At 61.6% G+C, this 23,543-nt stretch overlaps 1 protein-coding gene across 1 annotated transcript; it reads right to left on the reverse strand.

Moving 5' to 3' along the window:
- Window positions 1–7,042: 7,042 nt before the first annotated feature.
- Window positions 7,043–22,414, reverse strand: DOK1 (docking protein 1). Its single transcript, XM_075916063.2, has 5 exons — window positions 22,257–22,414; window positions 15,541–15,837; window positions 12,582–12,687; window positions 10,302–10,474; window positions 7,043–8,498 (listed from the first exon to the last, which is right to left on the reverse strand). The coding sequence occupies exons 1-5, from the start codon at window positions 22,317–22,319 to the stop codon at window positions 7,401–7,403; spliced, it is 1,737 nt and encodes a 578-aa protein (XP_075772178.2). The 5' UTR covers window positions 22,320–22,414; the 3' UTR covers window positions 7,043–7,400.
- Window positions 22,415–23,543: the final 1,129 nt, after the last annotated feature.

Below are 23,543 nucleotides of genomic sequence, written 5' to 3' on the forward strand. Positions count from 1 at the left end.
AGATCTTGGAGTCCCTCACAGCCTGCTTCTGTCTTGACTATCCTAAACAGTTTGGTATCATCTGCAAACTTTACTACCTCACTGCTTACCCCTTTCTCCAGATCATTTATGAATAAGTTGAAAAGGATTGGTCCCAGGACTGACCCTTGGGGTACACCACTAGTTACCCCTCTCCAATCTGAAAATGTACCATTTATTCCTACCCTTTGTTTCCTGTCTTTTAACCAGTTCTCAATCCAAGAAAGGACCTTCCCTCTTATCCGATGGCCATGTAATTTACACAAGAGCCTTTGGTGAGGGATCTTGTCAAAGGCTTTCTGAAAATCCAAGTATACTATATCTACTGGATCCCCCTTGTCCGCATGTTTGTTAACCCCTTCAAAGAACTCTAATAGATTAGTAAGACAGGATTTCCCTTTACAGAAACCATGTTGACTTTTGTCCAACAAATTATGTTCTTCTACATGCTTCATAATTTTATTCTTTACTATTGTTTCGACTAATTTGCCCGGTACTGAAGTTAGACTTACCGGTCTGTAATTGCCAGGATCGCCTCTAGAGCCCTTTTTAAATATTGGTGTCACGTTGGCTACCTTCCAGTCATTAGGTACGGAAGCCGATTTAAAGGATAGGTTACAAACCACAGATAATAGCTCAGCAATTTCCCATTTAAGTTCTTTTAGAACCCTTGGATGAATGCCATCCGGTCCCGGAGATTTGTTAACATTAAGTTTTTCTATTTGTTCCAAAACCTCCTCTAATGACACTTCAATCCGGGACAGTTCCTCAGATTCATCACCCACAAAGGACGGTGCAGATTCAGGAATCTCCCCAACATCCTCAGCCGTGAAGACTGAAGCAAAGAAATCATTTAGTTTCTCCGCAATGGCTTTATCGTCCTTGATTGCTCCTTTTATAGCTCGATCATCTAGGGGACCCACAGGCTTTTTAGCAGGCTTCCTGCTTCTAATGTACTTAAAAAACATTTTGTTATTTCTTTTTGAGTTTTTGGCTAGCTGTTCCTCAAAATCTTTTTTTGCTTTTCTTATTACATGTTTACACTTGATTTGACAGGGTTTATGTTCCTTTCTATTTATCTCACTAGGATTGGACTTCCACTTCTTGAAAGATACCTTTTTGTCCCTCACTGCTTCTTTTACATGGTGGTTAAGCCACGGTGACTCTTTTTTAGGTCTCTTGCTATGTTTTTTAATTTGGGGTATACATTTAAGTTGGGCCTCTATTATGGTGTCTTTAAAAAGTTTCCATGCAGCTTTCAGGGATTTGGCTCTAGTCACTGTGCCTTTTAATTTCTGTTTAACTAACCTCCTCATTTTTGTGTAATTCCCCTTTTTGAAATTAAATGCCAGGGTGCTGGACTGCTGAGGTGTTCTTCCCGCCACAGGAATGTTGAATGTTAGTATATTATGGTCACTATTCCCAAGCGGTCCTGTAACGGTTATATCCTGGATCTGATCCTGCACTCCACTCAGGACTAAATCGAGAATTGCCTCTCCCCTTGTGAGTTCCTGCACTAGCTGCTCCAAGAAGCAGTCATTTAAGCCATTGAGAAATTTTATCTCCGCTTCTCTTCCTGAGGTGACATGTATCCAGTCAATATGGGGGTAATTAAAATCCCCCATTATTATAGAGTTCTCTATTTTGGTAGCCTCTCTAATTTCCCTCAGCATTTCTATGTCAGTATCGCTGTCCTGGTCAGGTAGTCGGTAATATATCCCTACTGCTAATTTCTTATTATTGGAGCATGGAATTTCTATCCATAGCGATTCTTTGGAACATGTTGATTCACTTAATATTTTTATTTCATTTGATTCTACATTATCTTTCACATATAGTGCCACTCCGCCACCCACCCGGCCTGCTCTATCCTTTCTATATATTTTATATCCCAGTATGATTGTGTCCCACCCGGTATGGGTGCTGCCATAACATGAGAAGACATGACAAGCTAGAGCAGGCGAAGTGCATCCAGGCTGCCCGAGCCGAGGTTTCTGAGAAAGCAGCCGGCACCTGGCTCCTGAGACAATGCTGTGAAGAGAGGCAAGTAGGTGGAGTAGCTGCCAGCCCCAGGTCATTTCTGCTGCACAAATCTCGCTCTGTACAATTTGAGGTAACCCCTGCACACACACCCCTTTGCACTCAAGGAAAGCAGCTGGCTGCATTCAGCATAGCCATTGGGGATGTAAAAGGTTACCTGGTTACCCAGCAAGCATTAGCCTTACCAGCATCTTACCAGGTAACTGGAGGGCTGGCCTGGTCAGAGCAAGCCCTCTGGTCAGAGCAGCTCCCCCCCCCCCGGCAGGACCCCAGCCACAGTTAGCTGCTTAAACATATCATTTAACCAGTTCACTTTTTATATGGGTATTACACCTCGAATAACCACAAGCCCCTTGGTGCAGGGACAGTGTCTGTGCAAAGCACCCAGCTCAGATGTTCAGTGTGATGCCTGCTGGGCCCAGGAACATCTGCACCAGAGAGCACGTTTCAGAGGGCTGGCTCACTTCTCTGGCACCTTTGGAACAGGTTATTGCTCCCACAGACAGAGCAGAAATTAGTTGAAGGGGAAGAGACAGACGCCACTTCCTGCCATATCTTAATTTAGGTAGCGAAGTAGCTTTAAATAGAAGAAAGTAAACCAGAGAACTGACATGCACCGCTGGACCCTGCTTCTCCGCGCAGAGGAGCTCTCCCGAGTGCAAAGATACCACAACGGCTCTTACCACCACATAAACCAATGTCACGCCCAGTGAGCTCGGAGACCTGGGACACTCCAGCCACTGGCTCTCGAGTCAAGAGACCACTGCAATCATCCAGTCTGGCTTTCTGCAGAGCACACCAGGGTCCTGCCTAGCGCAGACCTTTCAGAAAACGAGTCCATCTCCATGTAACAATTGTTAGTGATGGAGAACCCACCCTTGGTAAATTGTTCCCGTGGTTAAATACCCTCACTGCAAAATGCACACCTCATTGCGTCTAACCTCAACTTCCAGACGTTGGATTGCATGATCCATATCTGGCTAGACAGAAGAGTCCATTATGAAATATTTGATCCTCATGCTGGTACTTCTAGACTGATAAAGCCATCTCTTCACTTGCTACTTGTAAGGTTAAATAGACTGTGCTCCTGCAATATCTCGCCCTAAGGCAGGTTTTCTAACCCTTTAATATTCCTTTGGCTCTTCTCTAAACCCGCTCCAATTTATCAACAGGCTTTTGAACTGGGCACAGCAGCACTAGACACAATATTGAACAGAAAGATAGGGAGAAACTGGAGAGGGTCCAGAGAAGAGCAATAAAAATGATGAAAGGGCTAGAGAACATGAGCTCTGAGAGAAGACAGAAAGAATTGGGCTTGTTTAGTTTGGAAAGGAGAAGACAGAGGGGACATGAGAGCCGTTTTCAAGTATCTAAAAGGGTGTTACAAGGAGGAGGGGAAAAATTGTTCTACTTGGTCTCTGAGGATAGGACAAGCAGCAAAGGACTTAAACTGCAGCAAGGGAGGTTTAGGTTGGACATTAGGAAAAACTTCCTGTCAGGGTGGTTAAGCACTGGAATAAATTGCGGAGGGAGGTTGTGGAATCTCCATCTCTGGAGATATTCAAGAGCAGGTTAGAAAAAGACCTGTCAGGGATGATCTAGATCAGCTGTGTGCAACCCATGGGTTGCGGCTGTCTTCAGGGAGGGTTGCAGCACTGTGATTCAGGCCGGCCGGTATTTTCTTTTCCCAGCTCGGCACCCGAAGTACACGTGGCGGGAGCAGTAGGCGAGTGAAGCAGCATTTATTAAAAGAGGCCACGCCTTTTTGGGGGCGGGGGCTCAACCAAAATTTTCCTGGGAGGTTGCACTGAGAAAAAGGTTGTACACTACTGATCTAGATGGTGCTTTGTCCTGCCGTGAGTGCAGGGGACTGGATCTGATAACCTCAACTGCTCAAGATAGTTACGACCAAAGCAGATTGTGAAGAGCTTCAAAAAGATCTCACCAGACTAAGTGACTGGGCAACAAAATGGCAAATGAAATTTAATGTTCACAAATGTAAAGTAATACATATTGGAAAAATAATCCCAATTATCCATACAAAATTATGGGGACTAATTTAGCTACAACTACTCAAGACAGAGAACTTGGAGTCATTGTGGATAGTTCTCTGAAAACATCCACTCAGCCTGCGTCTAGACTGGCATGATTTTGTGCAAATACTTTTAACGGAAAAGTTTTTCTGTTAAAAGTATTTGCGCAAGAGAGTGTCTATACTGGCATGTGCCTTTGTGCAAAAGCATTAGTGCCCAGTGTAGACGCTCTCTTGCGCAAAAAAGCTCCAGTGGCCATTTTAGCCATCGGGCTTTCTTGCACAAGAAATTAATGTGGCTGTCTACACTGGCCCTTTTGCGCAAGAATACTGAGCGGGAGCATCAGAGTATTTGCACAAGAACCACTGATTTTGTACAGTACAAAGTCAGTGTTCTTGCGCAAATACTCGCGGCCAGTGTAGACAGGTGGCAAGATTTTGTGCAAAATCCTGCCAGTCTAGACGCAGCCTCAGTGTGCAGCAGCAGTCAAAAAAGCAAAAAGAATATTAGGAATCATTTAAAAAGGGATGGAGAATAAGGCAGAAAATATCTTATTGCTTCTGTAGGAAACCATGGTACGGTCACATCTTGCATACTGCGTACGGATGTGGTCATCTCATCTCAAAAAAGATATATTGGCATTGGAAAAGGTTCAGAAAAGGGCAACAAAAATGCTGAGGGGTTTGGAACAGGTCCCATAAGAAGAGAGATTAAAAAGACTTGGACTTTTCAGCTTACAAAAGAGGAGACAGAGGGTGTGTCTAGACTACATGCCTCCTTCGACGGAGGCATGTAGATTAGCCAGATCGGAAGAGGGAAATGAAGCCGCGATTAAAATAATCGCGGCTTCATTTAAATTTAAATGGCTGCCCCGATCTGCCGATCAGCTGTTTGTCGGCAGATCGGGAGAGTCTGGACGCGATGCCCCGACAAAGAAGCCTTTCTTCATCGACACAGGTAAACCTGGTTTCACGAGGCTTACCTGTGTCGATGAAGAAAGGCTTCTTTGTCGGGGCATCGCGTCCAGACTCTCCCGATCTGCCGACAAACAGCTGATCGGCAGATCGGGGCAGCCATTTAAATTTAAATGAAGCCGCGATTATTTTAATCGCGGCTTCATTTCCCTCTTCCGATCTGGCTAATCTACATGCCTCCGTCGACGGAGGCATGGAGTCTAGACACACCCTAAGAGGCGATATGATAGAGGTCTATAAAATCATGATTGGTGTGGAAAAAGTAAATAAGGAAAAGTTATTTACTTGTTCCCATAATATAAGAACTAGGGGGTCACCAAATGAAATTAATAGGTAGCAGGTTTAAAACAAACAAAAGGAAGTTTTTCTTCATGCAGCAGTCAACCTGTGGAACTCCTTGCCAGAGGATGTGGTGAAGACTAGGCCTTAAACAGGGTTCAAGAAAGAGCTAGATAGAATCATGGAGGTTAGGTTAATCAATGGCTATTAGCCAGGATGGGTAGGAATGGTGTCCCCAGACCCTGTTTGTCTGGTAATGGATGACAGCAGAGGAATCACATGATGATTACTTGTTCTGTTCACTCTCTCTGGGGCACCTGGTACTGGCCACTGTCAGCAGACAGGACACTGGGCTGGATGGACCTTTCGTCTGACCCAGTCTGGCTGTTCTTATCCCTGGTAGGGCATCCCTAAGTTCTAGTATTCTATGATAGCAGCAACGTCACATCAATGCCAAACACAGAGCTAAAGTACCCAGTTCACCCTTCCCAGGATCATATTGGCTCTTTTGGCCATAGCGCCACACTGGGAGCTCATGGTCAGCTGATTATCCCTCATGACCACAAATCTTTTTCCAAACACTGTTTCCCAGGACAGTCCCCCCTCCGGTATGTACGGCCTGCATCCTTTGTTCCCATAGGTACACGTTTACCTTAAGCCATATTAACACCCAGCATTTGCTTGTGCCCAGCTTGCCAAGCGAGCCAGCTTGCTCTGTCCCAGTGACCCACCTGCTCCATTATTTACCACTTCCCCACCCCCCAGCTGTGTATCATTCTCCCGTAGCAGTTGTGGGACCTGGCCAAGGTACCACAGGTCCCTGCTAGAAAGGGCCAGCTGTCTCCTTCGCTCAGCAGAGCCCAGGGCTTCCCCCACCCCATCTCACCAGCCCCACCAAAGAACATGCTGCACTGGCACACAGAGCAAGACCCAGCCTGAACTGGTCTCCAGCCCATCAGCTTTCTTGGCATCCGCTGAGTTGCCCAGCAACGCTGGCTCCGGATCCTGAACAGACGCTGTTAGTCTAGGCCCTGGGGTGGCACGTGCTGAGTTCAGATTAAACCGTCCACTGCACATTGCTTGGCATTAGTCCACCCTGAATCCCAGCTGGGCCTGCCGGCATGCTGCCTTTTCCCCTTGCAGGGCCAGCCCCCTGGAATTCTGACCAGCTCCCCTCAGCACCTGTGCGTCCCCTGAGCTTCACACGCTCCTTTTCCAGCTCGTTAATAAACATCCAACACCCCCGTCTGCACCCTGGGGCCCCACCATGAACCCTCTGCTCTGCTGGGAACTGACCATCTGTCCCTGCTCTGGCGGAGCCGTCTGCTCCAGGGCCAGCGTTGCCCCCTTCTCCCCCCTCCCCCCCGGCTTTGCCAAGGGCCTTCCGAAAGTCTAAATTCCGGCATGATGATTCTCTTTAGGAACCATCTCCACCACCCTCCCAACTACAGTCCAGTTGCTCTGGCTCGCAGGAGCCTCCGGGGCCTTTTGTGAAGGGGAAGCCAAGATTTGCTCTGCTCAGAGCAGCTGTTGCTGTAATGACTCATGGAGCTGCACGTGCGCGATTCTCAGTAGCCCTGTGTAAACCCGGCCTCTTTCCTGTGCCCAGGGGCTCAGCGCCTCGGGGAGCCTGGCATAGCACCTCTCACCACCCCTAAGAACAGGCGTGTGGCACGGCGCCCACTCCAACACCACGCACACTTTTAAAATGTACGATTTTAATATCAAAATAAAAATTGTAGAAAAATATTTGGGGAGGGTGCCAGGGTGCACGGCCTGTCTGGGGCTGGGCCGGAGACAGTCTGAAGGGAGCTGAGGAGCAGTTCAGCAGCAAAAAGTGCCCAGGGATTGCGCCATCCCAGTCACCATGCCTGGATAGCACGTAATGACCACCCTGACCTCCCCTGGCCTGGTAGGGGAGCCAATCCCAGCACACAGGTACCAGTCACATCTCTCCCCGGCTCCAGCCATGGCGCCTCCAGGGTACCCCCATCTCCGAGGGAGGACATGGCCCCTCGCAGGGGACGGTGCAGTGGAGGGGCTTTGGCACAGGAGGTTAGATCTCTCCCAGGTCTTCGTAGATGGGCGACCGAGCGCTCTCGTCCACAGACAGCTCCTGCCCTGGTGCCCAGGGAGGCTTCTGCACCTGGCTGTACAGCACCTCGTTGTTGTTGTTGTTGCTGTTGAAGCCAGATCGGACGCCGGCTTTGTCGGGAGCCAGGTTCACTCGCCATTTGCTGGGCTCCACGCTCCTCTCTGCAGCTTTGGGAATGAACATGGCCTGGGGCTTGGGGGCAGGGACAGGCTTGGGGCCCTTGGGACCTGCTCTGGGCTGGAAGGCAGGCACCGAGTAGTCGTCAGTGCTGGGATTGTAGGGGTACTCATACCCGCCCTTGTGGTCCATGCCCTGCGTGCGCCAGGCCTCGCCTGTCAGCCGGGCCTCGTCGTAGATGGAGGCGCTGTCGGGCCCTGGCTCTGAAGCCCGCCCCTCAGGCTCATCATAGATGTGCTCCCGGCACCTCAGCATCTTCTCGGCTGGCTGGACCCGGTCGTACAGGCCTGAGTGCAGCGAGCCAAGCGGCCTGAGCTTCCCCTCGTCCTGGGCAGGGCCCGGACCCAGGGCCCCGCCTCCACGCTTGCTGTCGATGGGGTCTGAGTACAGCGGGTCCAGCCTGGCCCGGAAGCCCTTCACTGCGTCCATGGGTTCGGAGTACAGGATGGTGGGGTCCTCGGCAGGGAGCACGGCCCTGGGCACCTTGGGCAGTGGGGAGCGTGGAGGCGTGCTGGGGGGCGCGGACTTGGGTGGCACCGGGGGCTCTGGCAGAGTACGAGCCTTCAGCAGAGCGAGGGCGTCCCTCTCGTCCGGAGCAGCACTGAGCCTGGCTCCCAGCCCCACCTTGAGCACCGCTGAGCCGTCCCCCTCGGCGGGCAGCTCCAGGCTCAGGGAGTCAGCCAGAGCGTTGCGGATCAGCCCCACGCCAAGGCAGTCCAAGTCCAGCGAGTCACAGCTCTGCCTGTTCTCCTCGACCTGGGCCTTCTGCTCCCGAATGGAGGCCTCCACCAGCCGGAAGATCTCATTCCCCTGCTTAGTCTCAAAGGTGAAGTTCCCGGGGCCAGAGTCGCAGCGCCTGCCAGCTTCGAAAGAGAACATCACCTGCCGGAAGAGGCAGCGGGTCAGCGTCCCAGCCACTAACAGCTGCCAGCTGCCAAGGGCAGATCTCCGGCGTTCACAGCAGGAACAACTCTGGCCCCCCTGCACTCACAGCCCACTCCCGAACTGCGCCAGGCATTCGGGGCTCAGCAGCCATGCAGGCGAGAGCACGGGGCTGGCTCCCGGGCGGAGCCGCAGCACCCAGCATGCTCTGGGCTCAAGTCCCATGAGTGGCAGCACCACTGGGGCTGGGCACCAGGAAGGGATTCGGCAGGGTCTGGAGTTGATCCCGTTGCTGGTGGGATGCAACCACCGACAAGAATCAGATGGAGCCGGAGCTGATGCCAGTAAGGGAGACCTGGGTGCCCGAACCAACTGCAGCAGGACTCCTGGCATCTGCCCCACTCCAGCCTGTGGGCCCCATTCCTGGCTGCCCCCTAAACATGAGTTCCACTTCCCACCCTGGCCCAGCCCACCTGCCCCAGAGACACACCAGGGCGTGCCAGCACCAGCAAGCAGGCCCCCTGTAAACCGCTTTCTCTTTGGGTTTTTCAGGGATAACAGCATCGCGGGGGGTGAATTCCCTGGAGGACGTGTGGCCGCCCACTGTCCTGCCCCACGCTGCTGAGGCCGGGGGTCGGTGGGCTGGCCCCTTCCCCGAAAGCAGCCAGGAGATGAGGGGCATGCAACCCTGGGGAGCAAGGAGCCCCCTGTCCACCCAGGGGCAGGCCCAGGCTGCTGCTGCTCCCTGCGTGTCCACTGGCAGGGTGAGGGGCCTACATCATACAACAGCTCAGCCAGCAGCAGTCCCACAGGAGAGGCTGCAGCACCCGCCGGGGGGGGGAGGGGAGGGGCTGAGACCAGGGAACTGGAGCGAGACTCCCCCCCATGATCCGGCTGCTGGGGCAGGGCCTCCCACACCTGCTTGTGCTGCCAGTGGCAGTTCCCACCCTTGCCAGCCTCCCCGGGTCTGCCAGGGGCTCCAAGGGGCAGGTGCCGCATGCTCTCCACTAGCCAGGGAGGAGGCAAACCCAAAGCAGCCCACTGCCACGATTCCTCCAGCAGCGCAGAGGCAGAAGCCCCAGACTGTCTGAGCTCACAGCTTCCCTGCTGTCTGTGAAATCGGGGTTCACGCAGGGCTCTAGCTATGGGGGCCTCTGAGGGGACCCCCAGCCCCCTCTGCGGCACCACCATGGTCTGAGCCAGCTCGGTGCATCTCCTAGCAACCGGCATGTCACGGGGCTGCACCGGCTCAGTACCGTGCCGGCAGGTGGGTCAGGGCCTCTGGCAAATGAGGTTTTGCAGCTTGGAATCCCCCCTTTCCCTCCCCCAGCCCGGCCTTCCGGCTCACACCCAGCCCCTCCCGCCGGGCAGATACGGCTCAGACGCTTCCCCACAGCAGAGTCGCTCCGTCTGCCGCTGGCTGACCCAGTGGAAACAGCAGCAGCGCGCTGCAGGATACAGCGCAAGTTCTATAAGCGGCTCCTCTCCAGCAACCACTTCCTCCCCACCCACTCGGGGCAGCCCAGAGCTGCCTGAAGCATGGGGACAGCAGCAATGCGGATCCAGACACACGACAGCCAGCAGGGCCGGGGGGGGGCAAGAGACAGCCACAGAAGGGTCCCAGGAGGCAGGCACCCCCCCAAAGCGCGGCATGGCCAGCCCCCAGCAGCCACTAACCAAGCCCCGTGGCCGCTGCCTTTCTGTCTGTGCCGCACACGGCAGGCCTAGCCCTCAGTGCCAGGCAGCTGGCAAGCTGGGGGCAGACCAGCCCTTGCTGAGGGGAGGGGGTCTTGCCCCACCCACCTTGTCTCGGCCGTATCTCCGGAGCAGCCGGTAGGGCCAGGTGTAGAGCGTTTCCTGGCTCCGGGGCTCCTTGAGGATCAAGCTGTCCTGCTCCGCCTTGAGCACGTAGGCCCCATGCAGCGCGCACCGCTCCGCGGCCTCCGTCCTCTGCACCCTCACCCAGAACGTGTTCGCTGCCAAGAGAGCCAGGCGCTCACGGGGACGGCGCACGGCACCCAGCACCCCAGGGCAGGCCAGGGGAACGAGCAGCCCCCGAGCACTGCGGGCAGCCCGGGAATCCAGGCAACCCACTTCCTCCGCCTCAAGGGCAGAGTGAGGAAACCAGTGACATGTGCCCGGCACCCCCACACCAAGGGCCACGCCGGCAGCACCCAGCCCACGGCAGAGTGGTGGGGGGCGGAGGGACCCCCAGGAACAGAGCGGGGGAGGGGCAGGGAAAGCCAACGACACTCAGCCCCCAGGAACAGTGGGGGGGGGGGGGCAAAGCGGTTGGGGGGGGAACCCCGAGGATGCTCAGCCCCTGGTGACAGAGCGGGGGAGGGGCAGGGAAACCCAATGACACTCAGCCCCCAGGAACAGTGGGGGGGGGGGGGCAAAGCGGTTGGGGGGGGAACCCCGAGGATGCTCAGCCCCTGGGGACAGAGCGGGGGAGGGGCAGGGAAACCCAACGACACTCAGCCCCCAGGAACAGTGGGGGGGGGCAGCGCGGTGGGGGGGGAACCCCGAGGATGCTCAGCCCCTGTGGACAGAGCCGGGGGGGGAGCAGAGCAGTGGGGGGGGGGGAGAAGCCCGAGGATGCTCAGCCCCTGGGGACGGAGGGGGGGGGGGGCAGAGCAGTGGGGGGGCAGAGCGGTGGGGGGGGGAACCCCGAGGATGCTCAGCCCCTGGGGACACTCAGCCCCCAGGAACAGTGGGGGGGGCAGCGCGGGGGGGGGGGAACCCCGAGGATGCTCAGCCCCTGTGGACAGAGCCGGGGGGGGGGGCAGAGCAGTGGGGGGGGGGGGAGAAGCCCGAGGATGCTCAGCCCCTGGGGACGGAGTGGGGGGGAAGCCTGAGGATGCTCAGCCCCTGGTGACAGAGCGGGGGAGGGGCAGGGAAACCCAACGACACTCAGCCCCCAGGAACAGTGGGGGGGGCAGCGCGGTGGGGGGGGGGAACCCCGAGGATGCTCAGCCCCTGTGGACAGAGCCGGGGGGGGGGGCAGAGCAGTGGGGGGGGGGAGAAGCCCGAGGATGCTCAGCCCCTGGGGACGGAGGGGGGGGGGCAGAGCAGTGGGGGGGCAGAGCGGTGGGGGGGGGAACCCCGAGGATGCTCAGCCCCTGGTGACAGAGCGGGGGAGGGGCAGGGAAACCCAACGACACTCAGCCCCCAGGAACAGTGGGGGGGGCAGCGCGGTGGGGGGGGGGGAAGCCAGAGGATGCTCAGCCCCTGTGGACAGAGCCGGGGGGGGGGGGGGCAGAGCAGTGGGGGGGGGGGAGAAGCCCGAGGATGCTCAGCCCCTGTGGACAGAGCCGGGGGGGGGGCAAAGCAGTGGGGGGGGGGAGAAGCCAGAGGATGCTCAGCCCCTGTGGACAGAGCCGGGGGGGGGGGCAAAGCAGTGGGGGGGGGGGAGAAGCCCGAGGATGCTCAGCCCCTGGGGACGGAGGGGGGGGGAAGCCAGAGGATGCTCAGCCCCTGTGGACAGAGCCGGGGGGGGGGGGGGCAGAGCAGTGGGGGGGGGGGAGAAGCCCGAGGATGCTCAGCCCCTGGGGACGGAGTGGGGGGGAAGCCTGAGGATGCTCAGCCCCTGGTGACAGAGCGGGGGAGGGGCAGGGAAACCCAACGACACTCAGCCCCCAGGAACAGTGGGGGGGGGCAGCGCGGTGGGGGGGGGAAGCCAGAGGATGCTCAGCCCCTGTGGACAGAGCCGGGGGGGGGGGGGGCAGAGCAGTGGGGGGGGGGGAGAAGCCTGAGGATGCTCAGCCCCTGGGGACGGAGGGGGGGGGAAGCCTGAGGATGCTCAGCCCCTTGGGGGGGTGGGAGGAGTCTGGCGATCCCAGCCCTCCTCGGACAGCGAGGGGGAGCCCGGCACCATGCCCAGTACCAGTACACCCATCGGGAGTACTCAGGCAGTACTGCAGGGAGCCCCACACCAGAGGCAGCCCAGTGGGGCGGGTCACAGCGCTCTCACCCACCCAGAGGCCAGGGGACCCCGCCAGGCAGCAAGGGCTGCACGCGCCCCACACAGGAAACCAGCCCAGTGGCTCCAGGGGAGCAGCCCTGGCTTAGGACAGGCCCTACCTTCCTCCCGCGAGTAGTAAATGGAGTTCACAGCCATCTCCAGGGCCGGCGCCCCCTCGCCACACTCCTTGCTGTGCCTTGGTCGGGCTCCATTGGCAGAGGGCTTCTGCCAAGCAAGAGAAGCGTCAGCACCCAGAACCACACTCCCAGCCAGGCCCCCGCCCCTCCCGGGCTTGGCTTGCGGGCAGCCTCCCTCCACCCCAACCGGCCACCTCCCAGCCAGGCCCCTGCCCCACACAAGCAGCTCTCCCTGCACCCCCGCCAGCTGCCTCATGGCCACCCACCACAGGCCGCCCCACCGCAAGCTCCCCTGCCGCCCCCCGACGCTCGGCACCCCAGCCAGGCCCTGGGCCCCGCAGAGGGACTGGAGCTTTTCCGTGCACCAGCCCAGAGGAAGCGCCTGCGCCGAGGAGGGTCAGAAGAGGCTGCCCCCCACGGGGCTCTTGCAGGGACCAGCCCAGGCAGCAGGACATGGGGAAGGTCTGGGTACCGTGTGAGACCCGGATCATGAGCCGAGCAGGAAACAAGGAACCTTCCTCCGGCAGCACCGAGTCCCTGAGGTTGGAGCTGGGGGAGGCCCGGGCCTGGAGCAAACGCTTCCCAGCACATCCCACATTGCCTGGCTCCAGCAGGGCCTCTGCCATCACCCAGCAGCCTCCAGCTGGCACTAACAGGTGAGCTCCTGGCTATGGCCAAGATCCAGCACCTCCCTTCAGCTTGAGATGCAGCCACCCCGGGCCACTGGGTGAACCAGCTGGAGGAGACGCACTCCCCAGCAGAGCCCTGCACAATGCGGGGCCCATCTCGTCTGCCCCAAGGCTGAGTGCCAGAGCAGGCTCGGGAGCCACGAGCCCTGGAGCGGCACCATCGTGCCCCACGGCCAGCCCAGGAGGGCTCCCAAACCACCCTGACACTGCCCTGCTCCTGCCTGCACAGACAGACGCCCAGCCCCGCCGCGTGGAGGGAAGCGAGCGTTTCTCGACCAGAGAGAGGGAGAAGTGAAAGTGCAGCTCGCACGCTACTGGCGGGGGAGAGCCCCGCTGGACAGCCGGGTCTCTCCGCAGGGCGCTGGTGTCACCCCCGCCCTGGAGACGCCCTTGCACCGGGTGACAGCGGCCCCAAGGGGGAGAGTCGCTCCAGCAGGAGCAGAAGTGTAGCGCGTTAACGCTCGGCCGGGCTGCTGCAGGAGCCAGGCTCTGGGCCTGTGCTGAACACCTCTGTGGCGGGTTAGGCCGCCTGGCGTCCGGATCAGCATCGCGCTGGGGGCCCAACTCACGGAGCTACAGGCCAGACGGCCCGTCTGACTTCCTGTGTATCACTGGCCATTACGTGTCCCCGGGACCCAGCCTTCAACTGAGCGCCGTCGCGGGACTAAGCCCCCCTCCGGAAGGCCCTGCTCTGGACCCCAGAACGCGCCTCACGCCGAGCGCTGCTCGCCCGGCTGAGCTGAAATCCCTCGCGGGGAGGCATTTTCGCAAGCCCCTGCAATTCTTTCTGTGGCTCTTCTTTTTTAACACTGGGACGCCACAACTGGCCACCATGTTCCTGCACTGGACTCTCTCCTTGCTCCCTGCTTCCGCCTCCAGAGCCCACCAGCCCGTCTGCCCTGGGAACTCACACACGAGGCGCTGCTTCCCGGCCTGCAACCCCCAGCCCAGAGATAAGCGCGACCCCCGCGGGGCAGCCTGAGCCCTGCTGTGCAGTACTAGGGGTGGTGAGCTAACCGGCTGCCTGAGCAGGGCTGTGCCTAGCTTCACGGGGAGCTGTCAGGCAGAGGCCGGCGGCCGGCCGGCTGTGGAGAAGCCACCTCGCACTGTTCAGGGTCAATACCCCACCCCTTAGCTTTCAAGGTTTTATCTCCGCCCTGCCCCACTGGCACAGCTGGGAACCCAGACGAACCCAGAAGGGCTGCAGCAGGGTTTAAAGGGACATGGGTGGGGGACGAGACACAGACAGGGACCCCGTGCTCTCGCTGGAGACCCTGGGCCTGTCTGGGTCACCAGTGCAAGGCGACCAGAGTTTAGGGAAGACAGAGTCACAGACGGCTTTGAAAAGGCTGTTTTCTCTAATGCCCGGTTCCTATGCTGGCTGGTCTCCGTGACCCCCGAGGGGAGAGCTGTGAGCGCTGCGCCCAGCCAGACCTGCTCAGTAAGTAGACAGGCCTTGGGCTGAGCAGCCGCAGCAGAGCAGGACACCTGCTGCGTGACAGCGCAAGGCCTGGGGCCTGAGAGGCGCCCTGAAAGACCAGCCTGGGAGCACAGCAGCAGCCGCCAATGCCCGGGCCGCGGTCCAGGCTGCCTGAGGGGGCGGGGGGGTGTTCTTTTGCCAGCCCACAGGGAGGACTCAGGGCTGTGGGAGTCACTTCAGCCTGGGGCAGGTGCCGTGGGAAGGCTGGATGAGCGGCAGGCCGCAGCCTTGGCTCAGCTCCGGTGAAGATTTCTGGCTGGAGGGGAAGCAGCTGGGGCCTGGGGCAGCTCCAGGCCCTGGGGGCCACCTGGCAGAGGGTACGGAGGGGGCATCCAGATGGGCAGCTGGGCCCAAACCTCCATGCAACAGGCGTCTGGCTGGCACTGCCCTGCCATGCAGAGAGGAAGCATCATGCTGCCTGGCACGTGGGGCTCCCCAGGGACCCGCACTCCAGAGGGCTGCAGGCTCCCTCCCCACCAGGAGAGCGGGGGGCGAGGGGACCAGCCCCACCCCGAGGCACTAGGTCTCCTGTAGCCCCACCCACAACAGCCCTGGTGCCACGCTGGCCAGCAGCAGCACAGTCCTGGGGGGAGCTGTGGCGTCCCCGGCATGGCCTACAGTCCTGAGGGGTGAGCAAGGCGGGTTGGAGGGGCAGAGCCCTCGCACACAGGGCTGTCCCAGCAGGGGTCACTGGGGCCGTGAGCCCTCGCCAGCCTGGCTGTGCGGACGGGAGGCGGGGGGGAAGGCCCAGCCCCTCGCCCGTGGCACTCACCGAAAAGGCGATTTCACACAACTTGGCCACCCACTCGGCGCTCTGCTCCCTCTCGGCGGCAAACAGGAAGCTGCGGTCGCTGGTCTCCAGGCGGAAGACGGCCGTGCTGTCCTTGGGGCCGGCCTCTGGCACGGGCGCCACGCTGACGCAGTCCGCCAGCCGGATGATCTTCTTGTCCAGCCGCCGGGTGCTGAGCTTCTCGGCCGGGGCGCCGGGGTCCTTGCAGTCATAGAACTCCAGGCGGGCGACCCCATGCTGGCTGGCCGGGTACAGCACAAACCAGTTCTTCTTCCATCTCTGCAAGGGCAGCCCGGCAGGGTCAGCACAGCGGCCTTCACTCCCGGCCAGCCCCAAGGGTCTGTGAGCCCCTGCCCGGGTAGCGCCCCCCTTCCCTTCCGGCACTCGGGCCACGGGGAGAGCCCCGCAGGGTCAGCACAGCGGCCTCCACTCCCGGCCAGCCCCAAGGGTCTGTGAGCCCCTGCCCGGGTAGCGCCCCCCTTCCCTTCCGGCACTCGGGCCACGGGGAGGGCCCCGCACAAGCAGCCCCTGTGGAGCCCGGCAGGGTTCAGTCTCTGCTCCGCCAGAGACAGAGCCGAGTGCTCAGACTCGCTCGGCCCGGCTGCCAGGAGCTGTAGGCCCACGGGCAGCAGCGTTTCCTTGGCCCCACCAGCCGGTCCCCAGCCAGCCACGGACCAGCCGAGCAGGAGCCAGAGGCCTCAGCTCTGGGGAGGCTTTTTCAGAGACAGACCAAGCAAAAGCACAAGAGTCAGACTGGGCTGACAGGGGCAGGTGGGGCACGGGCAATGGGGGGAGGGACAGATGGGGGCTGGCGGGGCATGGGAGGGGGGCAGGGGCAGGCAGTGACACTGGGGCCCAGGCCTGCACTGCCTGCCCATGGTCAGTGAGGTCCAAGCCAGCTGGTGCAGCATGAACTGGAGCGCAGTCTGGGGAGGCTCAGCTGGGGCTGGGCCTGCAGGATCCAGCTCGCCCTTTGCAGCTCTGCCCACCCCCATGTGCCCAGCCTGCTCAGAGGCGAGGGCCATGCAAGTCATCAGCCCACAGATCTCCCCCCAGGATGCCACACACCCTGGCTCCTTGGACTCGCTCCTTGCCTAGCCCAGCAGGCTCCAGGAGGATCATAGAATCCTAGAACCATAGAGCTGGAAGAGACCTCAGGAGTCATCAAGTCCAGCCCCCTGCGCTAGGCAGGACCAATCCCAACTAAATCAACCCAGCCAGGGCTTTGTCAAGCCGAGACTTAAACACCTCTAGGGATGGAGACTCCACTGCTTCCCTAGGGAACCCATTCCAGTGCTTCACCACCCTCCTAGGGAAAGAGTTTTTCCTAATATCCAACCTGAACCTCTCCCACCACAACTTGAGCCCATTGCTCCTTGTTCTGCCATCTGTCACCACTGAGAACAGCCTCTCTCCATCCTCTTTGGAACCTCCCTTCAGGAAGTTGAAGGCTGCTCTCAAATCCCCCCTCACTCTTCGCTTCTGCAGACTAAACAGACCCAACTCTCTCAGCCTCTCCTCATAAGTCATATGCTCCAGCCCCCTCATCATTTTGGTTGTCCTCCGCTGGACCCTCTCCATTGCGCCCACATCCTTTTTGTAGTGGGGGCGCAGAACTGGACACAGTACTCCAGATGTGGCCTCACCAAAGCCGAATAAAGGGGAATAATCACTTCTCTAGATCTGCTGGCAATGCTCCTCCTAATGGACCCTAATATGCCATTAGCCTTGTTGGCTACAAGGACACACTGTTGACTCATATCCAGCTTCTCATCCACTGTAACCCCCAGGGCCTTTTCTACAGAACTACCACTTAACTGGTTGGCCCCCAGCCTGTACCAATGCTTGGGATTCTTCCGTCCCAAGTGCAGGACTCTGCATTTGTCCTTGTTGATGGCAGAGCCGAGGGGCCACCCTGATCTAAGTGACCTCAGAGAAGCCAACCCCGCCCTGGGGCAAGGAGGGATACGTGCCCAGCAGCCTGTGCCCCACAACTCTGGCTGCTCAGAAGCTCCCTTTCCCCCTCCCATGCGGGCAGGGTCTCCGGGTATGTGCAGCTCACTATGCCCCACATGTGCCCTTCCTCCTGCCCCCTCCCCTGCTTCCTCAGCGATCCCTGCTGCTGACTCTCAGGACAGGAAGAGGAAGTGTCTGTGTCCTCACTTGCTTCCTGTATTAATACCAAACTTCCCCAAATCACCAGGCACCAAGCTAGAGGGCTGGGGGAGGGGCAGGGGAGATTAAACCCAGGCAAGCCAGAGCCCCCACCCGCACCATGCAGCTGGTCACAGCTGCAGCTGCCCAGCCTGGGGAGGGAGAAGCGGCTCGGGTGCTGGGCAGGTCCTGCACAGTCCGGGCATGGCGATGGGGAGCCAGTTGCACCCCAGGCTGCTGTGTTTGGCCACCCCACAGGCTCTGGGGCTCATGCGCCTGTTCCTGCTGCCTCAGACAGGCCCTGCCCCAGGAATTGGGGTACTTGAGCCAACAGTCCCTACAGTGGCCCCTGCAACAGGCAGGGGTATCACAGGCAGAACCTGCTATGGGGATTCCCCATTGCTCCAACCTGCCCCCTTTGCTCCCAGGGGGCCTGCGCTTATAGGGCACAAACCAGCAGGGCCTCCTGACCCTTGCTCCCTGCGGCCCAGGGCAAAAGGGGAGAGCTCTGGGTTAGCAGACATGGATCGCGACACGACTATGCAGTGCTGGATCAGAGCAGTGGGCCCCCCACCCTCTTGCCTCTGACCATGGCCGGATGCTTCAGGAGCGAACAGGCAACGGTGGAGTGACCCAGCCCCGGTCAGTGCCCGCTCCTGGCAGGGGGACACCCACCCACGGCACTTTTGTTCCCACCAGTCCCTGGTTGCGAGAGGCCTTCCCCCTCCCCAGGGCCCTCCACGTTCCTTAAAGAGCCGGGGGGGGGGGCTGCCCTGGCTCACGCTCGCTGACTCCCTCAGAGAATCCCGGTGGGCTGGTGAGACCCACCTTGCCGTGCAGTAGCCAGGCTGGCTCTGCACGCTACCTGCGTCCTAATTCCCTGCTTAACCGCAGCTCCACGCCTCGCGCTGGCGCTGGCTGACTCAGAACTCGGCATCTGAGGGCGTGGGCGGCGCCCACGAAAGCTCATGATCCCAGCGACGTTTTGTGAGTCTCTAAAGCGCCACCAGACCACTTGTGTTTTTCTGCAACTGCCCAGAGCGTCCCTGGAGCCCTCGAAAACGGACGTCGCCCATTCAAAGGGGGCTACAAAGCGCAGCTTTAGTCCTGCCCTTTCACACCTGGGCCCTCCAGCACTGTCGGGCGTGTAGCTTCAGGTGCAGGCAACTGGTTCCTGTTTAATGTACTGAGCTGCTCCCAAACCTCACGCTGGGACAGCTCCTCAGACTTGTCCCCAAACGAGAGTGGCTCCAGTTGGAGGATCTCCAGCTCCTCCCTTGAGTGCTCCTCAAGCGCACTGCCCATTCACCAGCCCCAGCACCCCTTGGCCAGCACGGGCAGCCCTGCCCGGGGCTACGCGACCCAGAGCGCGGGGGCAGAGACAAGGCCTGAGCTGGCATAACTGGCCACGTGTCGGGACAGAGCTACCCCAGCCCGTCTGAGAACTGGCCCAATCTGAGTTACCTGCTTTGGTTCCCTTCGTGCTTCCAGGGGGGCCAGAGCCCACGCAGTTGCTGGCCGTTTGGGGTCAGGCTGTTCTCCCCTGCCCCTCCACTCCGCCTGGGGGATTCCCTGTGACAGCCTCCCCAGTGCCATGGTGCAGTCACACAGAACACTCAGCCCCGCGGCTGCAGGCAGGTACCCCCTGCCTGGCGGCTCAGCTCATCCAACGCGCGCCCCAGAGCCCCCGCACAGCAGACAAGCAGCCTCCCCTCGGGCTGGCAGCCGCGCCAACAGGGTTACAGGAAACAGCAGAGAGGAGGAGCTGCCAGGTCCAACCGCGGCTGCCCCCTGCCATCCAGGCCAGGAGGCGATTTCCTCCTGCCCCTGGTGTGGCCTCTGCAGCTCCGCGAGCCCAGCTCAGTGCCGGGGCGTCTCACACGGGCTCAGCCTGGCACCACTACCAGGGTGGGCAGTCCTCCCGCTGCACCAGAGCCATGGGGACACCCAGGGGGACCATCCCCCAAGCAGACTCAGCTCCAGGGGTCACGGGCTCTTGGCTAAGCCAGCAGGGGAGCAGCGCTGCCCAGTGAGGGATGGGCCAGGGACATGTACTCGCCAGGTAGCCCAGACCCTGCCCTGTGCTGGGCCCTGCCGCTGGCTGATGGGCACTTTCCCCGCTCTCTCCTGGGGGCAGGCAGGGCAGCAGCCCCAGGGCTGGACTCGCAGGGGGCACAGAGGCAGGTGTCTGGGGCCCCATGCTGCCATGGGCCAAGGCATTACCAGAGCCACAGCTCCCCCAGTGACCCTGAGAAGAGGGAGCAAAAGCCTCTCTCCTCTCTGGGGCAGCCCTCAATATCCATCCCCAACACCAGCAGGCCCTGCCCTCCCCAAGGGCCTGGCTAGGGCAGGGCAGTGCCAGGTCCCCGCCAGCAGATCCCAGCACAGCTCAGCCCCACAAAGAAGCCGGACCCCCCAGAAGCTGCTCCTGTAGGGCGTGGCATGGACCTCAGGAGGCCTCCGCTCCCCACTGGGAAGGGCAGCAGCTGCCAAGAAGGAGAGCAGGGAGCACATGGGCAGCAGGCAATATACTGCCCAGAGACCCACCCCATGCTCCCGCTGGATGGGAAGGCTGGTCCAGGGCTGGGGGGGAACCAGCAGCCATAATGGAGGACATTGTGCCAGCAGCCGGGGGGTAAACTAGGGGGGTTAGAGCTGGACTCCGGGGCCCCGTTCCGGGCGGGGCGGGGGGGTTGTGCCAGCTGCGGGGGGGGGGGGGGGGCAGCCTAGGGGTTAGAGCCGGACTCCTGGGTCCTGTTCCGGGCGGGGCGGGGGGGTTGTGCCAGCTGCGGGGGGGGGGGCAGCCTAGGGGTTAGAGCCGGACTCCTGGGTCATGTTCCGGGCGGGGCGGGGGGGTTGTGCCAGCTGCGGGGGGGGGGCAGCCTAGGGGTTAGAGCCGGACTCCTGGGTCCTGTTCCCGGGGGGGCGGGGGGTTGTGCCAGCTGCGGGTGGGGCAGCCTAGGGGTTAGAGCCGGACTCCTGGGTCCTGTTCCCGGGCGGTTGTGCCAGCTGCGGGGGGGCGGGGGGGGGCAGCCTAGGGGATAGAGCCGGACTCCTGGGTCCTGTTCTCGGGGGGGGTTGTGCCAGCTGCGGGGGGGGGGGCAGCCTAGGGATTAGAGCCGGACTCCTGGGTCCTGTTCCCGGGGGGGGGGGGGGGGGGGGGGTTGTGCCAGCTGCGGGTGGGGCAGCCTAGGGGTTAGAGCCGGACTCCTGGGTCCTGTTCTCGGGGGGGGGGGTTGTGCCAGCTGCGGGGGGGGGGGGCAGCCTAGGGGTTAGAGCCGGACTCCTGGGTCCTGTTCCCGGGGGGTTGTGCCAGCTGCAGGGGGGGGCAGCCTAGGGGTTAGAGCCGGACTCCTGGGTCCTGTTCCCGGGGGGTTGTGCCAGCTGCAGGGGGGGGCAGCCTAGGGGTTAGAGCCGGACTCCTGGGTCCTGTTCCTGGGAGGGCGGGGGGTTGTGCCAGCTGCGGGGGGGGGGGCATCCTAGGGGTTAGAGCCGGACTCCTGGGTCCTGTTCCTGGGAGGGCGGGGGGTTGTGCCAGCTGCGGGGTGGGGCAGCCTAGGGGTTAGAGCCGAACTCCTGGGTCCTGTTCCTGGGAGGGCGGGGGGTTGTGCCAGCTGCGGGGTGGGGCAGCCTAGGGGTTAGAGCCGGACTCCTGGGTCCTGTTCCCGGGGGGGCGGGGGGTTATGCCAGCTGCGGGGGGGGGGGGCAGCCTAGGGGTTAGAGCCGGACTCCTGGGTCCTGTTCCCGGGAGGGCGGGGGGTTGTGCCAGCTGCGGGGTGGGGCAGCCTAGGGGTTAGAGCCGGACTCCTGGGTCCTGTTCCTGGGAGGGCGGGGGGTTATGCCAGCTGCGGGGGGGGGGGGCAGCCTAGGGGTTAGAGCCGGACTCCTGGGTCCTGTTCCTGGGAGGGCGGGGGGTTGTGCCAGCTGCGGGGTGGGGCAGCCTAGGGGTTAGAGCCGGACTCCTGGGTCCTGTTCCCGGGGGGGGGGGGGTTGTGCCAGCTGCGGGGTGGGGCAGCCTAGGGGTTAGAGCCGGACTCCTGGGTCCTGTTCCCGGGAGAGCGGGGGGTTGTGCCAGCTGCGGGGTGGGGCAGCCTAGGGGTTAGAGCCGGACTCCTGGGTCCTGTTCCCGGGAGGGCGGGGGGTTGTGCCAGCTGCGGGGTGGGGCAGCCTAGGGGTTAGAGCCGGACTCCTGGGTCCTGTTCCCGGGGGGGGGGGGGGGTTATGCCAGCTGCGGGGGGGGGGGCAGCCTAGGGGTTAGAGCCGGACTCCTGGGTCCTGTTCCCGGGGGGGCGGGGGGGTTGTGCCAGCTGCGGGGTGGGGCAGCCTAGGGGTTAGAGCCGGACTCCTGGGTCCTGTTCCCGGAGGGGGGGGTTGTGCCAGCTGCGGGGGGGGGGGGCAGCCTAGGGGTGAGAGCCGGGCTCCTGATCCCAGGGAGGGGGGCGGACCCCAAAGACGCGGGCTCCGGAGCCAGCTGCAAAGGGGGCGCCCGGGGGCGAAGGGTCGGACCCGCCCCGGCCCCGATCCCGGCCCCCGCGCCCGCCGACCTTGGCCCCGAACTTGTGGCCCTGCTGCACGTAGAGCCGCCCCTCCTTGGCCGCGGGGTCCATCGGGCGGCCCGGCCCGGCACCCTCCGGCCGCCGCTTCCTGCTGCGCTGCCTGGCCTGGGGCGGGGCAGCCCACGGGCCGGGGGGTGACGGCGGGGCGGGGCGGGGCGGGGCGAACGGAAGGGGGCGGGGCCGGGATGGGGGGGGCGGGGCGGGGGCTGCTCGCTGTCCCGGGCTGCCGGCGGGGCGGCCCATCACCCTGGCATCGGAGCGCTGCGAGCCCGCAGCCAAGCCCAGGCGCCTGCAGGCCCCGCCCCGCTCCGGGCTCAGCAGGGGCTTAAGTTGCGCTCCCGGGGGGCGGGAGCGTCCTTCCGACCCCCGCCCGCTTTGCTCGCCCGCAGAAAGGCCGCTGTGCCCGGGGCGGGCCCTGCTCAGCCTGGCGCTACGGGCTGGTTTTCTCACGACGGGGCGTTTGTCCCATTTGCTCGGCCCGGTGATCAGCTGGCGAGAGAAAACAGGGCACCAGCGCGGCGCCGTGGGGGGCAGGGCCATGGCCGTCTCGGGGGGGCAAAGACACAAGGCTCAGGCAGGGTCTTAGGACCTGGGGTCCCCATGTGGGGGGCAGGCACGGTCCCAGCGACCCCAGCCTCGTGTGGGGGGGCAGGCAGGATCCCAGCGACCCCAGCCTCGTGTGGGGGGGCAGGCAGGGTCCCAGCGACCCCAGCCTCGTGTGGGGGGCAGGCAGGGTCCCAGCGACCCCAGCCTCGTGTGGGGGGCAGGCAGGGTCCCAGCGACCCCAGCCTCGTGTGGGGGGGCAGGCAGGGTCTTAGGACCTGGGGTCCCCATGTGGGGGGCAGGCAGGGTCCCTGCGACCCCAGCCTCGTGTGGGGGGGCAGGCAGGATCCCAGCGACCCCAGCCTCGTGTGGGGGGCAGGCAGGATCCCAGCGACCCCAGCCTCGTGTGGGGGGGCAGGCAGGGTCCCAGCGACCCCAGCCTCGTGTGGGGGGCAGGCAGGATCCCAGCGACCCCAGCCTCGTGTGGGGGGCAGGCAGGGTCTTAGGACCTGGGGTCCCCGTGTGGGGGGGCAGGCAGGGTCCCAGCGACCCCAGCCTCGTGTGGGGGGGCAGGCAGGGTCCCAGCGACCCCAGCCTCGTGGGGGGGGGGCAGGCAGGGTCCCAGCGACCCCAGCCTCGTGGGGGGGGCAGGCAGGGTCCCAGCGACCCCAGCCTCGTGGGGGGGGGCAGGCAGGGTCCCAGCGACCCCAGCCTCGTGGGGGGGGGCAGGCA

This window comes from Pelodiscus sinensis, chromosome 4 (genome assembly GCF_052426305.1).
Source record: "Pelodiscus sinensis isolate ZL-2025 chromosome 4, ASM5242630v1, whole genome shotgun sequence".
NCBI lineage: Eukaryota > Metazoa > Chordata > Testudines > Trionychidae > Pelodiscus > Pelodiscus sinensis.